The sequence below is a fragment of the Cyprinodon tularosa genome, unplaced genomic scaffold (genome assembly GCF_016077235.1).
Source record: "Cyprinodon tularosa strain WSP-4 unplaced genomic scaffold, ASM1607723v1 ctg135, whole genome shotgun sequence".
In the NCBI taxonomy this organism is placed as follows: domain Eukaryota; kingdom Metazoa; phylum Chordata; class Actinopteri; order Cyprinodontiformes; family Cyprinodontidae; genus Cyprinodon; species Cyprinodon tularosa.
Window position 1 is genome coordinate 339,533 of NW_024038168.1, and position 16,004 is coordinate 355,536.

General features: G+C 40.8%; 1 protein-coding gene and 2 non-coding genes across 3 annotated transcripts; all 3 read left to right on the forward strand.

The window, feature by feature from the left end:
• Positions 1–5,092: 5,092 nt before the first annotated feature.
• nop56 (NOP56 ribonucleoprotein homolog) lies at positions 5,093–11,155 on the forward strand. The gene is made up of 12 exons (XM_038277836.1): positions 5,093–5,211; positions 6,212–6,301; positions 6,375–6,489; positions 6,733–6,897; positions 7,110–7,308; positions 7,603–7,790; positions 8,215–8,366; positions 8,559–8,659; positions 9,192–9,340; positions 9,533–9,654; positions 9,883–10,002; positions 10,326–11,155. The coding sequence occupies exons 1-12, from the start codon at positions 5,209–5,211 to the stop codon at positions 10,608–10,610; spliced, it is 1,689 nt and encodes a 562-aa protein (XP_038133764.1). The 5' UTR covers positions 5,093–5,208; the 3' UTR covers positions 10,611–11,155.
• On the forward strand, positions 8,023–8,142 carry LOC119778583. The gene has a single exon (XR_005280090.1). It is a non-coding gene; the product is annotated as a small nucleolar RNA SNORA26 (small nucleolar RNA).
• On the forward strand, positions 9,735–9,803 carry LOC119778582. The gene has a single exon (XR_005280089.1). It is a non-coding gene; the product is annotated as a small nucleolar RNA SNORD57 (small nucleolar RNA).
• Positions 11,156–16,004: the final 4,849 nt, after the last annotated feature.

A 16,004-nucleotide genomic window follows, 5' to 3' on the forward strand; every position in this document is an offset into this window, starting at 1 on the left:
ACAAGCTCCTTCAAGGACTCTCCTCCTGGCTCCTGGAAACACAGACATTATCCTGGAATCTGGCTTTTTATTTTATTAGGGTAATAACTTCACCACACTGCTGGTCAGAATGGCAAATCAACACACAGATAATGACACTAGGTGTTCATATGAGATTGCATGCCTTTAACACTGTGCAGTGCGAATTGTTTGATACAAAAACCCACACAAAAAGCCTACTTTTTTACTTGTGCATGTTTTTTTGCAGTTTCTGAATCTCTTTTTCCCCAAAAAGTGGGGAAAAAAAGCAGACAGAATTTGTTTTAAAGAATTACGTGTGTGTGCATTACGGTTTCTTTCAAGTCAAAAAGTTGAAAGAAAGAGAAAGGCAGGGGACAATCTGTCCAAGGAGGTCAGCCATAAATCATCTTCTCCAAGTTATTATCAGACACAGAACGGCATTTATAGCCCGCCTGCAACTTGTGCTTGCGCACATATAGACCCCTCTATATGCGTTGCTGGGGAGTTTCAGGACTCTGAAGAGGTTTATTGATGTTTTTTCCGAAATATGACACTTCAATGTGTCCTACATTGGGCAAAACGTTTCAAAAGAACTGCAATAATGAGGTATGTGCAGTGGAAAATGGTTTAGTTGTTGTATTTGGCAAGCCAAGTGGATGATTATAGCTTCATACGTGTCTTTTGGAGCACTTACTTTATATAACACCAACCAAGGAGCGCAAAAACTACTTTAGGTTTTAGGTTTAGGTTAGGTTTATTTACGTTTATTTGTCCATGGTGAAATGAATATACAGCAACTTTGATCAATTAAAAACAAAAACTTGAAAAAGACTTTATATTCATTGCTTTCCAACCAAAACCCTTCCTACACATGTAGACAAAAATGTAAATCTCTTTCCACTAGTATTTTTTAACAGATAATTAGGAAGTAGCATATGAAACACAGCTTTTGCTGCCATCAAGCTTCTGAAAGAGTTCTGACAAACTATAGAGCAAACTCATAGAGCTCAATTAAACGGATCGGTTTCCTGACATGATCTGACTTTTCCAACAAAGTAAAGCATTAGTTAAGACAAGAGTGTCTTGATCGTGGTACTGATGGCTGGCCTAATTCTTCACTCCATTCACCTGTCTAACTCTGCCCGGTTTCCAATTATTGCTCATCTAATTCGCCTGCGCCTGCTTATATTTATACGGCTCAGTCCCAGCCGTCATGGCCAGTTTGATGCTGATGCTCATGTTCTAGTGCTCATATTCGGGGGCCAGTGGAGAGAGGGTTTTTAGTGTTTCATAGTGTTTCTGATTTCCTGATCCTGAGCTGCCTCTTATCCACTGAGCGTGCCTGTTCCCATCTGAACGTTCTGCCTGAACTGTCTGTGGACTCCTGGAACCCTAAACCAGCCTGTTTCTGTTCTGATCTGTTTCCCCGACCTGGCTCGGACTTCTGCTTGTTCTCCGGGGCTGTAGGATCTGGGACACTCTGGTCGATGCCCACCACATCTTGTTGGCAGCCCACCCTCTGGATCCTGCCTCGTTCTCTGGCTATTGACTTAACTGTGTAACCAGAGCTTCCAGTTATCTGTGTCCTACCATGGTTCCACAGCCCGCTTCTGTTTTTAATAAACACTCTGAATAATCCCACTGTCTGTCACACCTTGAATACTTGGTCCTTGTGTCCTGTGTCATGTCACAGAGATTTCCAAAAACAAAATCTCTGCCTTTTTTATTTAGTCAGACGTATATTTCTTTTTTAATTCCTCTTTATAATTTTTTTTTGTTCTAGCGCTCTTAATTTTGAAGGTGGTGTGAAAGGAAATGGGATGGGGAAAAAGGGGTCATGCAGCAAAGGTCTCTAGGGTTTGGATTCGAACCCGAGTGTTACATTGAGAACAGAGAACAGAAAGCCCACATTCTTATCTTCAGGTAACAAAGAGTAGATGTCAAATTAAATAATACTACTTCAGCGATAGTTTCAAGGTGTTACTTTATTGTATGTCTCGTACCATGTCTATTTGTTGTGCTGTTCTTTTTAAACCTCGTTGCAGGTGATGAAGCAGACTGAAAATGTTTTATCATTATCTCGTTTCTATCTCCTCTTTCTTTCATCTTTTCTTTTTTTCTTCTTCTTCTGTTTTTCCTCGTCTGTTCTATTTACATTGCAGTGTCCATATAATCTGTAAAACTCCCTGCATAATTATAATAAAGCAATATACACTCACTGGCCACTTTATTAGGTACACCTGTCCAACTGCTCATTAACACTTAATTTCTAAGCAGCCAATCACATGGTGGCAACTCAGTGCATTTAGGCATGTAGACATGGTCAAGACAATCTCCTGCAGTTCAAAGCGAGCATCAGTATGGGGAAGAAAGGTGATTTGAGTGACTTTGAACGTGGCATGATTGTTGGTGCCAGAAGGGCTGGTCTGAGTATTTCAGAAACTGCTGATCTACTGGGATTTTCACGCACAACCATCTCTAGGGTTTACAGAGAAGGATCCAAAAAAGAAAAAACATCCAGTGAGCGGCAGTTCTGTGGGCGGAAATGCCTTGTTGATGCCAGAGGTCAGAGGAGAATGGCCAGAGTGGTTCGAGCTGATAGAAGGGCAACAGTGACTCAAATAACCACCCGTTACAACCAAGGTGGGCAGAAGAGCATCTCTGAACACACAGTACGTCGAACTTTGAGACAGATGGGCTACAGCAGCAGAAGACCACACCGGGTGCCACTCCTTTCAGCTAAGAACAGGAAACTGAGGCTACAATTTGCACAAGCTCATCGAAATTGGACAATAGAAGATTGGAAAAACGTTGCCTGGTCTGATGAGTCTCTATTTCTGCTTCGACATTCGGATGGTAGGGTCAGAATTTGGCGTCTACAACATGAAAGCATGGATCCATCCTGCCTTGTATCAACGGTTCAGGCTGGTGGTGGTGGTGTCATGGTGTGGGGAATATTTTCTTGGCACTCTTTGGGCCCCTTGGTACCAATTGAGCATCGCTGCAAAGCCACAGCCTACCTGAGTATTGTTGCTGACCATGTCCATCCCTTTATGACCAGAATGTACCCAACTTCTGATGGCTACTTTCAGCAGGATAATGCGCCATGTCATAAAGCAGGAATCATCTCAGACTGGTTTCTTGAACATGACAATGAGTTCACTGTACTCAAATGGCCTCCACAGTCACCAGATCTCAATCCAATAGAGCATCTTTGGAACGGGAGATTCATATCATGGATGTGCAGCCGACAAATCTGCGGCAACTGTGTGATGCCATCATGTCAATATGGACCAAACTCCCTGAGGAATGCTTCCAGCACCTTGTTGAATCTATGCCATGAAGAATTGAGGCAGTTCTGAAGGCAAAAGGGGGTCCAACCCGTTACTAGCATGGGGTACCTAATAAAGTGGCCGGTGAGTGTATATGCATGAAACAAGTGGAACAATATGGCAATAGCCCTACTGCTCCACTTGTGAAAGTAAAATCTGTTGGGCTCTTTTTGGCATCAAGACAATTATTCTTATTGCCACATTGCCAGACAGGACACTGTTAAAAAAAAAAAAAGAGAACAGAGGCCTCACTTCATGTTCTACATCTGTGCCTTCTCCATGCCTGCACAGGCTAATTTAAATAAGGACTAAAGATAGCTAATATAAAATTACACCTTGGAACTAAACTGAACTTTACAGCAGGACAAGCAATAGGCCTTCTGGCAAAATGTTTCATGGTGAGAGGTTAGTACCCCGAGGTTTTTGGGCTTCACTTACAAAAGAAGGGGCCTGACTTTCTAATTCTCAACTTTTTATATAAAATCATGGCAGCAAAAAGTGTGAGGTTCTTCTTCAGCGGATCCAACTCTGAGACTGTGGAAGTTTGCAGGCAACATGACCGTCATTGTTCTGATGACACTGTCTACAGATAGGGGGCGGATCGGATAGAGATCGAGAGTTTTTATTATTCTGGGACCAACGTCAAAGTTAGCTGAGACACAAAATCAAAATGCACATCTAGTTAAGAAGGTCTGAAGTCCTTTTTTCTGGCCCTTTACTGGACTTTTGCAACATAAACGTCTCCCAAGTTATTATGTACCTAATTGGACAGAGAGAGCATCCCACACAATTCTGCAGATATTACCTCGGCGTCACACTGAGAGATAGGATTCTTTTTCTAACCCCATAAAAGTTTGTGAGGAGCTAAGTAGAGAGACCAGACTGTTTTAGCTTCCTGAGAAAGAAGGAGCTTCTTCACCAAGTGGGAAGTTTTCAATCACACTGGAATCAAATCAGATCCCGGTTTTAATGACTTCAGATGCAGCTTGATAATATTCCGTTTTTTAAGTGTGAAATATGTTGTATTTAGAGAAATCTGACTCTAAAAACACACTTAAAAATAAACACAAGCTCTCCCTCACAGGATCTTGATTCTTTGTCACACACCTCAGTGAGACATTTAAAAATGTTTTTGTTTTGTTTTTTAATCCAAATGCATTTACATCTTTCTACTTTTTTATTTTACTTGTTTGTGAATAATAGCTTAATTTGGGCTTGGAAACCTTTGAAAATGACATATATTGTGGATGAAAACATTTGCGTTGGTGTTGTGTCCTTTGCATCCCTAGTGTAGTGCCACACACGAACGCTAGAGGGCGTATACTCACATGGAAACACCCCAGTTTGAATATGTGAAAACAAGAAAGTGATAACTTATTATTTTAAGTTTTATATTTGAATTCAACTTGTTCTGCGGTTGAATTCATAAAGCAATGTGGAATTGAGCTCTGGTGTCAAATACCCCAGCTTCAATTTTAGGGAAACATGGAAGAAGTTTTCAAAACGTAAGGCATTTTTAAATCATAAACATTAGAAACTAGTTCTTTACGATTTTTGAATTTACTGCAGTTATTTCAGTGGGGAAAAAAATATTTTATTTGTGTTCTCCAAACAGACCTGAAATGACAGAATCTACTCAAAACAGAATCAAATTGTGTCAAGAAATGATTATATAACTGAAATGTCATACATCTTTGGGGTAGGGATCCTTGGTAGATCCTCTGAGGATATTATTCTTAATCTCGCGGGGTCGTGTAGATCTCGCGTTGTTTGAATCACATGTCTCTGTGCTGGAAACTCCTGCGCCGTCTTTCCTCAGAGGTTAACGAAGAGAGCAGACACGCTTTGCGTGGTTCTGCAAACATACTCTGCAATAATGGTAGGTTTAAAGAAGTTAAATGTATCCGTTATAAAACGACAGAGAAAGTAACTAATGTTGCATTACAACAGCTTAGGTTGGCTTTGATTGTAGTGTTTAATTGCAACAAACTAACGGGCCTGTTAGAACATTAGAGGCGCGGCTAGCTAGCCCCGGTTAATATTGGTAGAAACTTATGTTCGCATCGTTGAGACGGATGTAGATCACTTAGAAAGAAGATGGGTTTAACTTAAGTGGTAACATCTGCTAAACGGAGGGTTTCTGCTCCTGCTGTGCACTAAGGTTTAGTTTAACTGTTAGCAATTGTTAGCACTGTAGCATCATACCTAGGGCCCAGAACAACACGTGGGGTCCACATGAAGGCCATTCGGTTACTCCAGAACTAACACTTTGTTCTTTAACACATTTAAACTGATTTAGGTTAGGAATGGACGGATTTTATTTCAGTTCACAAAATGTAACCCGATAAACCCCGTTATTTTTGCTCGATTGTTAACCACGTGTCGACCCTGCAGTCACAGCGGCATTATTCTGTGAGCGTTTTACTTACAGAAAATACAGAAAAAATAGAGGATGGCACTCATTAGGAGTAACTCATGTCAGATCGGGACATGAACCCAGTAGATTATTTAGTGATCTAAGGTTAAAAGGCTGCTATTTAAGTCTGATTGATCTTGACTGTTTTGAAATAAAATGGTTTAATCGAAATGTAATGGCTGCTTTTAGTTTAGTGTTCCAAAAGCTTCTTATTCTACTGATTGAATATAAATATTAATCTTAATTTGGAATCATGTCACTAAATATTAGGATTTCCTCATTGTTGTTTGGTTGCTGTGTGATCTTAAAAGTTTATTTTTGCCAAATTCTCTAAAGCATAACAGGATATCCAAATATTTTATAAATGGACAGTTTCTTTTATGTCCATATCATGTATTTGAATGGGAATGAAGCTTTAACTTCTTACTAGTTATGTTGGCATAATTTAAATTTCCATCTGCAGGTTGTGCTGCATGTGTTGTTCGAGCATGCGGCAGGTTACGCTCTGTTCGTGGTCAAAGAGGTGGAGGAGATCGGCATGCTGCTCCCTCAGGTGAGATTATGGATGTCCTGGTCTTTGATTGTGCTGCTGTGGGAGCAGGATTCACTGAGTGGGTGTTTGACAGGTGGAGCAGAGCGTCTTGAGTCTGGGGAAATTCAACAGCATGGTGAGCCTGGCTGCCTTCTTCCCCTTCCGGTCTGCTCAGGCTGCCTTGGAGAACATGAACGCCATATCTGAAGGTCTGTGGTTTTCAGTGGATGTCTGTAAATAAGGTCTCCTTTATGGGAATAAGTTCTTTTTTGTAGTCTGTAAAAATTGTTGGTGCTGGTCCTCAGTTGTAATGATGCATTTTAATCTGTCAATCCACTGAATTGATGTGATGACAACCTAATGTTGACCCTGAACATCTGAGGGAAGCAGTATTATGTTTTTGATGTGCATCACCTCGCTATCCACTGAGTCACATGTTTTGGTCTTTGCAGGTGTGGTCCATGCAGATCTGAAGTTGTTCTTGGAAACCAACCTTCCTCTGTCTGGAAAGAAGAAGGCTACCTTGGGAGTGTCTGATGCCAAAATCGGAGCCGCTCTTCAGGAAGAATTCACCATTTCTATACAAACCGGCGGGGCGGTGGCTGAGATAATCAGAGGTCAGGATGGTTCTCTTTTTTTTTTTTTTCTTCTTCTTCCAAGATTCTTGCATAAAAGAAAAGTGTTAAATAAGTGGCCCGTTGTGATGCATCCTTATCCTGAAACTCATGAAGGTTTATACTGAAAATCTGAACAGCCACAAGATGTTAGAGATTTTTGTTCCCTCTTACTGTGAGGAAAACTTCTCAAACAGCCTCTTTAATCCTGACAGGTGTTCGTCTGCATTTCCACTCCCTGGTGAAGGGTCTGACTGCCCAGGCCGCCTCCAAGGCCCAACTGGGTCTGGGTCACAGTTACTCCAGAGCCAAAGTCAAGTTCAATGTCAACAGGGCCGATAACATGATCATCCAGTCCATTGCTCTGTTGGATCAGCTCGACAAAGACATCAACACCTTCTCCATGCGAGTCCGGTGGGTTTATGATGCTTTTTGCTCAACAGCGTAACAGCATGAGGTTCATTCATTATCCTCCTAATGCTTACCACAGATGGTGCATCAGAGTACTGCCTGCATAGAAACTGGAGGCACATGAAGCTCTCCCAGCACTGTTGCTTTGTTGGCTATTGTCCAGTAAGGCTCACTGTTGGTTGAGACATCATTTATTTTTATTTTCACAGCTCAGATTGGTGTCGAAGCATAGCTTATTCTGACTTTCATGTCCATTACCTTTATAACCTTGGTTAACCTGCATTCTTCTGTTTGCAGTGAATGGTACGGCTACCACTTTCCAGAGCTGATCAAGATCGTGTCGGAGAACTCCATGTACTGCCGTCTGGCTCAGCTCATCGGCAACAGGAAGGAGCTCTCAGAGGAGAGTCTGGAGAGCCTTGAAGAAGTGGTGATGGACAGCGCCAAGGCTCAGGCCATCCTGGATGCTTCACGCTCCTCCATGGGTGAGCAAACGGCGATAGCGGTGCAGGTTGGGCAGCTTTGCCTCTACTGGGAGGTTATTGCTTTCAATCTTTCTGTTGAATTGGGCCTAAAAAAATATTGTGCCTAGGGATATTGTGGAATTGTGACTTATTTTAATCTTAAAGTCCAGTAGTAGATTGTTAAAATACGCGAAAGTTCTAGTGTGATAAAAGCAAAATGTCTATTCAAGAGAAGTGTCATTGAGCCCCTTTTATGCCCACCTTGGACCACCAGTCGTCCTTGGTGCCTAACACAGGGGGGCAGAGCAACTCTCTCATAAACCTGTAGTGGAGGCACTAATCCTCGCTGCGGATCCTGTCGGGAGAAACATCCTCAATGTAAACGATGCAGTGGATGAGAAGTTATTGCTTCTTCTCATTGTTCCCTTGTCTTCCTATTCTTCAGGTATGGACATTTCACCCATCGATTTAATCAACATAGAGAGGTTCTCGAACCGTGTGGTGTCTCTGGCCGCCTATAGGCTGGAGCTGCAGGAGTACCTCCGCTCCAAGATGAGTCAGGTGGCCCCAAACCTGGCAGCCCTGATTGGAGAAGTGGTGAGCGAATCTTTTTGATTTTCATGATCCATGGGACCGATGATGTTATACCAAAATCTGTCAATCCACTGATCCTATGTGATGAGAAATACATTCGGTGCTGAAGGTCCTTTTTTAAAATGTGCAGAGCCTGAATAAACTGCCTTATGGTGTGAGTTTCTTGGCGGTAAAGACATGTTCTTACTTTTCCAGGTTGGAGCCCGACTTATCTCCCATGCTGGTAGTTTGACCAACCTGGCCAAGTACCCGGCGTCCACCGTTCAGATCCTGGGAGCAGAAAAGGCCCTGTTCAGGTACTGGGGCGCCCCCTCCCTGCTGGGGAAAGAAGTGGCTGCAGTGATGGCAGGGTTGGGCTGGAGCAGAGTTGGGTGACTGGAGTGACTACTCTGGAGTGAGCCCACTCGTTCTAATGCACCCCCACAGTCTGAGCAGCCACTTAGATCACTGAGGTAGACATGAGCTGTTGCACAAAGTTACACCTGCTGAATCGTACAATTTTCTCCAGGTTTCTAGTAAAAAATGTCATATAAATGAGAATTAAATGTGCAGCCTGCACACCTCACTAGTCAGTTACATTGGTCACTGGAGAAGCTATTCATCCACTAGAGGGAGCTGTTCACCAGCTGGCTTTATATCAACCTTTGTGTTTTTAACTTGTCTTTTAAAAACCTTCACAATGTGAATGTGTCCCTACATGTGAGAAGATTTAAGGTGTTTAACTTAACAGATGCCTCGTGATTTTAACAAGTTTTTTTTCTTTTTCAGATTAATCAGTGATTAGATTGTTTCTAATAGAGGTGAAAAGATAATTATGTGTCCACACAGAGCTTTGAAAACAAGAGGAAACACGCCCAAATATGGCCTCATCTTCCACTCAACCTTCATTGGACGAGCTGCAGCGAAGAACAAAGGCCGCATCTCTAGATATCTGGCAAACAAGTGCACCATTGCTTCACGCATCGACTGTTTCTCCGGTGAGTGAACGTGTGGATCTTCTGTGGAGACTTGTAGAAATGCCTGCAATGATGCTTTCATTTTTCGTCAACAGCATTCATCCGACAGGTTGATGTTGAGAAGTTGTTTTCTGAGGAGGACTGCATGTGCTCTGCACAGAATAACAGAGTATGGAATCCTCCCTCTGACTGTTATTGTTTCATTCCTTCCAGAGCTCCCCACTAGTGTATTTGGAGACAAATTGCGTGAGCAGGTGGAGGAGCGTCTGTCTTTTTATGAGACAGGAGAGGTGCCGCGGAAAAATGTTGACGTCATGACTGAGGCTGTGAAAGAGGTGAGCTCAGTTTTAAGTCTCTAAAAGCATTGATTACAGGTGTGGTGTTGGTCTACCTTTTAAAAGTTTTATAAATGTGCTGTAAATGATGACAGAATATTTCCCTGACATAATGCTGAGGGTAGAAACTGATTTAATGAGCCTGATGCAGCATTTTAAAGTCCCTTGGTTGGTAATCTGATGTTGCTTTCCTGATTTCATCAGTTTTTGGTTCCCTTTCCTTTTCAGGCTACTGATGTTGCAGCTGAAATGAAACGTAAACTGGAGAAGAAAGAGAAGAAACGTAAGAAGCGTGAGAAGAAGCTGCAGGAACTTGCAGCAAATGGAGAAACAAACGGCGAAGCAGAGGTGAGCTTTGTGGATTTTTTTCTGCTGCATGTTCAGATTTGAGACCTGACCCACATTTATGGTCTGGCCTCAGTGTACGGCATGCTAGATCAACTTTAGACTCCGAACCATTGGCTGGTCCTCCTTAGTGGGCTAGATCACTGAAGAGAGTCAGACAGCAACTCAGTTTAAAGCAAATACTGATGTTGAATGCTTTTGGAGTCATTTTTGCACCAAATGTGCACTACTTAAAATTTTATGTCATAAAATTTAAAATGTTTTAAGTATAGAGAGTTTTGCATGTAGACAAACTGCTTTTTATTAATTTTTTTTTTTTTTGTAAGATGGAGGATGGAGAAGCCGACACACCTGTGGTGAAGAAGAAAAAGAAAAGGCAAGCTGCAGAGCAGACTGAGGAGGCTGAATCGGTTGAGACTCCGGTCAAAGCAAAGAAAAAACAAAAGGCTGAAGACGCAGAGGAAACCACGGACAATGGGGCGGAGGAAACGCCGGTCCCACCTAAGAAAAAGAAACGAAAGAGTGAAGCTGTAGCTGAGGAGGCAGAAGAGGAAGCTCCAGAAGCAGTTGCATCTGAAAAGAAAAAGAAAAAAAAGAAAAAGACAGAATAGTTTAAAAGGACTCTTCATTTCAGTGTACAGTTTATTTTCATACTTATCCTTAGTTAGAATATGTAAGATTTTAAGTAGAGTAGATGCTTTTGAATGTATCTTTGAGTTAAAGTTGTATAGATGGTTTCTATCAAAGTGAGGAATTGGTGCCTCATGCCTTAATAAGATGGACCTGCTAATTGTGCTTGTTGGGATTGTTGAATCATGGCCATCTAGAACTGTAATGTAACTGCAGAACCATAAACTCATTTCTATTAAAGCACACTGCAAGCGAGGCTTGAGTGGCTGAAACTGTTTAATACAACATTTTCAGTTTTTCTGAAAAGCTGTTTTTGATAAATGGCAGCAACATTTTAAAGCTGTGATTACTGTAAGTCTCCATGCTGCCAGGAATGACCAGTGTTAAGTGTAGGAGTTCATGGTTTGGATTTGAGGATCTGTTTTGGTGAATATTGTATAAAAGTCCCTCCAACACACTTGGCCGATATGCCTTTTGTTATTTTTGTAATTAACAGTTGTAATAAAGCATCTACTTTGCTACAGTGTGATCTCAATTTTTTTATTTGGACTACATTTCTTGGGTAGAAGGACACAGATGTCTTCCCTGGCCCAAAAAATTAGTCAGATTACCTTTGCAAAAAAGAACCTAATACCGTTTAAAAAAATGTACATAGTCTATCAAAAAACTATGGCAAGCAAACTGAAACTTTCAGGTCCAGTTTTCTAAGCTGGACCTGAAAGTTTCTTGATTTTTAAGTTGAGATTAATCTCTGTGCTCTGCAATATTTGGAACCGATTAGAGGCAAAACTTCACATCCAGTTGCCTAAACTGAACTTTTCAAGCTTGACTGATCTGGATGACTGAGAATCTTCAGATGTATGGTGGCTATAAGCGATTTGGCTCTAGCCAGGTTTCAGCGTGACCTTCCAAATATAACTGGGCTGCTCCCTACGGAGTTCATTACAACCTGCACTCAACTTAAGTTGAGGTTAACCTGCAATTGAAATCAAACCCTTGTCCCCTGTATCAAAGACGGACTTAAATCTGCTGCACCACACAGGGACAAGTTAATCAGTTCTGCTAATTGTGACCATGAAAAAACAAAGATCAGAACATTATAGTAAAATGTGGATTAAATGAAAAATGTGAACTAAATTCTCTCTGGAGGGTCAAATGGAACACAGCATAAAGCAAAAATAATTAGATCCCAGGAATAAATATTTTATATGCCTCAGGACTGCTTTTAAAAAGTGAACAACCAGGGGGGAAGAGTACCTCTCTCCTAGAGATATAACATTAAACCCTCGACTGCAGCAGCTCCTGTGTGTTAAAACATCAGAGAAGGTGTACAGGACAGGAGTAACGGCAATATAAAACCGAACATTTACAGGCATTTATAGCTAGTGGTAAATTCTGTGCAATACTGAGCCTCTTGGCATGCAGCTTTAACAGTAAACTGTAGATATTTCTACAGCTACCTTGAAGATATACCTGGCGAAAAGTTTGATACCTTTTCTACTGTCAACTGTATGGTTTCTGCATAACCTGACTTTACTGGCCAGCAGAGGAATTCATTCCCATGACAAAAAAAAAAAAACTAAAGCACGACATCTGTAGAATATGAAAGAAAAGCTGTGAAAAACATCCTGTTTTTTAAAGGTGTCTTTTTCTTAGGCTCAGACCTAAAAGCTGTAGACCTACTCCTAATATCTACATTTAAACTTTAAACTGAATTTAATTTCCTGTGATCTTTTTTATATAAAGTTTTTTTGTTGTTTTTTTCAGCTAAAACAGCTGGGAAGCAATAAACCATTTGGATTTGAAAAAAAAGAAATTCTCTAATTTTATAAAATAAAGATAAAACTATATTTGGGTGTTTAGTATGCCTAAAACAAGTTTTTTTTATTTTGAAGTTGGCAGTGCAGTGTATATATATATTTATACATACTAAGGACATATTTCATGTACCACCTGTTTCCAATATAAATTTGGGTAAAGATTATTTATAGTTCCTTCTCTCCCCCTTATTCTGACTTTAGCATAAAATACAGCAAAATGGAAGAAACTGTTTTTCTTGCACTGTCCATTTAGATTTTTTTTCATAAAGAGATTTAGATTAATTTTAGAAAAATAAAGATTGTTTAATATCTAGTTGCTTTTATTCTTCTAACTATCCTTTCTTGAAATTCCAGTGAGACAGAAGGAGTTGTGACACATCTTGACAGTAAAAGGTTTGTTGTTTAAAATCCGAAAATGGTTACTATATTTACCTTTTAAATTGTTTTTATTATAGATAATTAGTAGATAGCAATTTTAGCAGGTTTGGCATCTCACTTCTTTATATTTGACAAGTTTTTGAACAACAAAGCAAAGAAGTTCTAATCTCTGATCCATGGATCTCCTAAAATTTGTGGGCATGAAAAAGTTTTAGGTTTTCAGCACAAACTAGTCTAAACTTTACATTCAAGTCATTGTGATTCTCAAAGAATTTAAAATCTTTGCTGAATAAATGCAATCAATTGCAAATTTAAATGGAACTTTGGTTAAATAAAGGCTAATTAACAATAAAGCATTACTAATTTTAACTTAAACTCAGATCACTCCACTGCTACCTAACAGTTTTCCATAAGACTGATAAAAGTTTATAATCAGCATGTTTCACATAAACCAAAGAGGAGATATCAGGCTAACATAAAGTGATTTCTTTGATGAAGTCAACCGTCATGTAATTGTTTAAGCCTCATTTCCTCAGAAATGTCACCTAATTTAGCCTGTGGTAATATTTCTGCAACACCTAGAAAGTACTGCTTTAGGAAGTACTGTTCTTATTTAATCCTGGACATGTGAAGGTCAACATGTATGAAGAAATCACATGCTTTCATGGAGGAAATTAGAAACTTCTGTATATTTAACCCATGACTGTGGTCTTAAAGAATTAGATAATGGTATCAGGAATACCCATCCATCTATTTACCGTCATGCTTATCCCAGCTGGGGTCAGCTATCTATGGGTGAGAGGTGGGGCACACCATGGACAGGTCCTCAGTCCATCGCGGGGCAACACAGAGACAAACAGGACAAACAACTCTCACCATCCAACATCATTGAGCTCCAGCTGTTTTGAAAGGAAGAATGTGTCAAACTGATAGACGTACCCTAAGGGACTTGCAGCTTAATCGAAGCAAAAGTTGGAGCTACAAAGTATTAACTGAAGATGGCAGAATCATTTTTCACACCAAATGTTTCTCTTTTTTTATTTATCTTTTTAAAAGATTTAGTTGCACTTGTTGATTCTTCTGAAAGAATTTTAATTTATAATTATAAACCTGAAATGTGGCAAAAGAGTTTAAGTTTAATACTTTTGCAGTGCACTATACATACAAAAATTAAGGGAACACTCAAATAATACATCCTAGATCTGAAAGAATGAAATAATCTCATTGAATACTTTTTTTTTGTACAAAGTTTAATGTGCTGAAAACAAAATTACACAACAATAATCAATGGAAATCAAATTTATTAACTAATGCAGGCCTGGATTTGGAGTCCATTCAATTCAGTTTATCTATATAGCGCCAATTCACAACACATGTCATCTAAAGGCACAGAGACAATTCAACCAGATGATAGTCAAATTGATTCAAAGTTTTCTATCTAAGGAAAGCCAGTTGATTGCATCAACTCATTGTTACACACAAATTTAAAGCGGAAAAACACTACAGACTGATCCAACTTTTATGTAATGTCCTTCAAACAGGCCAAAATGAAGCTCATTGGTATTTGACCTCCACGTGCCTTTATGACCTTCCCTACAATGCCTGGGCATGATCCAGATGAGTTGGCAGATGGTCTTCTGAGGGATCTCCTCCCAGACCTGGAGAAAAGCATCCACCAACTCCTGGACAGCTTGTGGTGCAATGTGACGTTGGTAGACAGATTAAGACATGAATTCCCAGAAGTGCCCAATCTGATTCAGGTCTGGTGACATGAGGTCTATCATTGTCCTGCTTAGGAGGAAACCCAGGACAAACCTCACCAGCATATGGTCTCACAAGGATCTCATCTCTGTACCTAATGGCAGTCATGCCGCCTCTGACGAGCACATGGAGGATTGTGCTGCCCTACAAAGAAATGCCACCCCACATCATTACTGACCCACTGCCAAACCTGTCAGGTTGAAGGATGTTGCAGGCAGCAGGTCGCTTTCCATGGTGTCACCAGACTCTTATCACGTCCGTCAAATGTGCTCACTGTGAACCTGCTTTCATCTGTGAAGTGCACAGGGCTTCAATGGGGAATTTGCCAATCCTGGTGTTCTCTGGCAAATGCCAAATGTCCTGCTGTGAGCACAACCCCATCTGTGGACATCAGGCCTTTACACCATCCTCGTGGAGTCCATTTCTAACCGTTTGTGCAGATTTGTGGCCTGCTGGAGATCATTTTGCAGGGCTCTGGCAGTGCTCCTCCTGTTTTTCCTTGCACAAAGGTATAGGTGGCAGACGCTGACAGACACAGCAAAGCTTCATGCCACAGCTTGCATTAATGAGGCATCCTGGATGAGTTGCACTACCTGAGCCACTTGTGTGGGTTGTAGAGTCCAGCTCATGCTGTGTATAAAAACACTTGGTCATTCATAGATGACCAAACCTTTAGCCAGAAAGTAAAGGTATCGGGAAATGGTCCCTACCTGCACTTCTTTTGAGTCTCTTACTAAATGCGAATCAGTTCCACCTTTGGCCTATTGCATTTCCACAGCAGCATGTGGAATTGATTGTTAATCAGTGTTGCTTGCTAAATGGACAGCAGAAGTTTGAATTAATTGATGTTATATTGTGATCTTTATGTTCTCTTTTTTTTTTTTTTTTGAGCATCCATTTGCCATTAAGCTTATCCTTGCTGGGGTCACAAGGGGTGCTGGTGCCTATCTCCAAGTGTCAATGGGCGAGAGGCGGGGTAAAACCTGGACATGTCGCCAGTCCATCGCAGGGCAACACAGAGACAAACAACCATTCACACACAGTCACACCTAAGGAGAATTTAGAGAAGCTTATTAACGGTCATGTTTTGGACTGTGGGAGGAAGCTGGAGAACCCGGAGTGAAGCCACCCATGCACAGGGAGAACATGCAAACTTCCAAGCAGAAAGACCACAGGCGGGTAATCGAACCAGTAACCTTCTTGCTGCAAGGCAACCCACTGCCTCACTGCAGCCCCCTTTTTATGAGCAATTAAATAATAAAAAGCAAAAAAAAACAAAAAAAACACGACATAATAAACATTGACAAAAAAGATTCCTGTTTGCAATCTAAGCTATAGTCTCCCCTAACTGGGGGAAATACTGAGTTCATGAAGATCTCACTTTCAGCTGGTCAAACTAAAAGGCAATCACCTCTG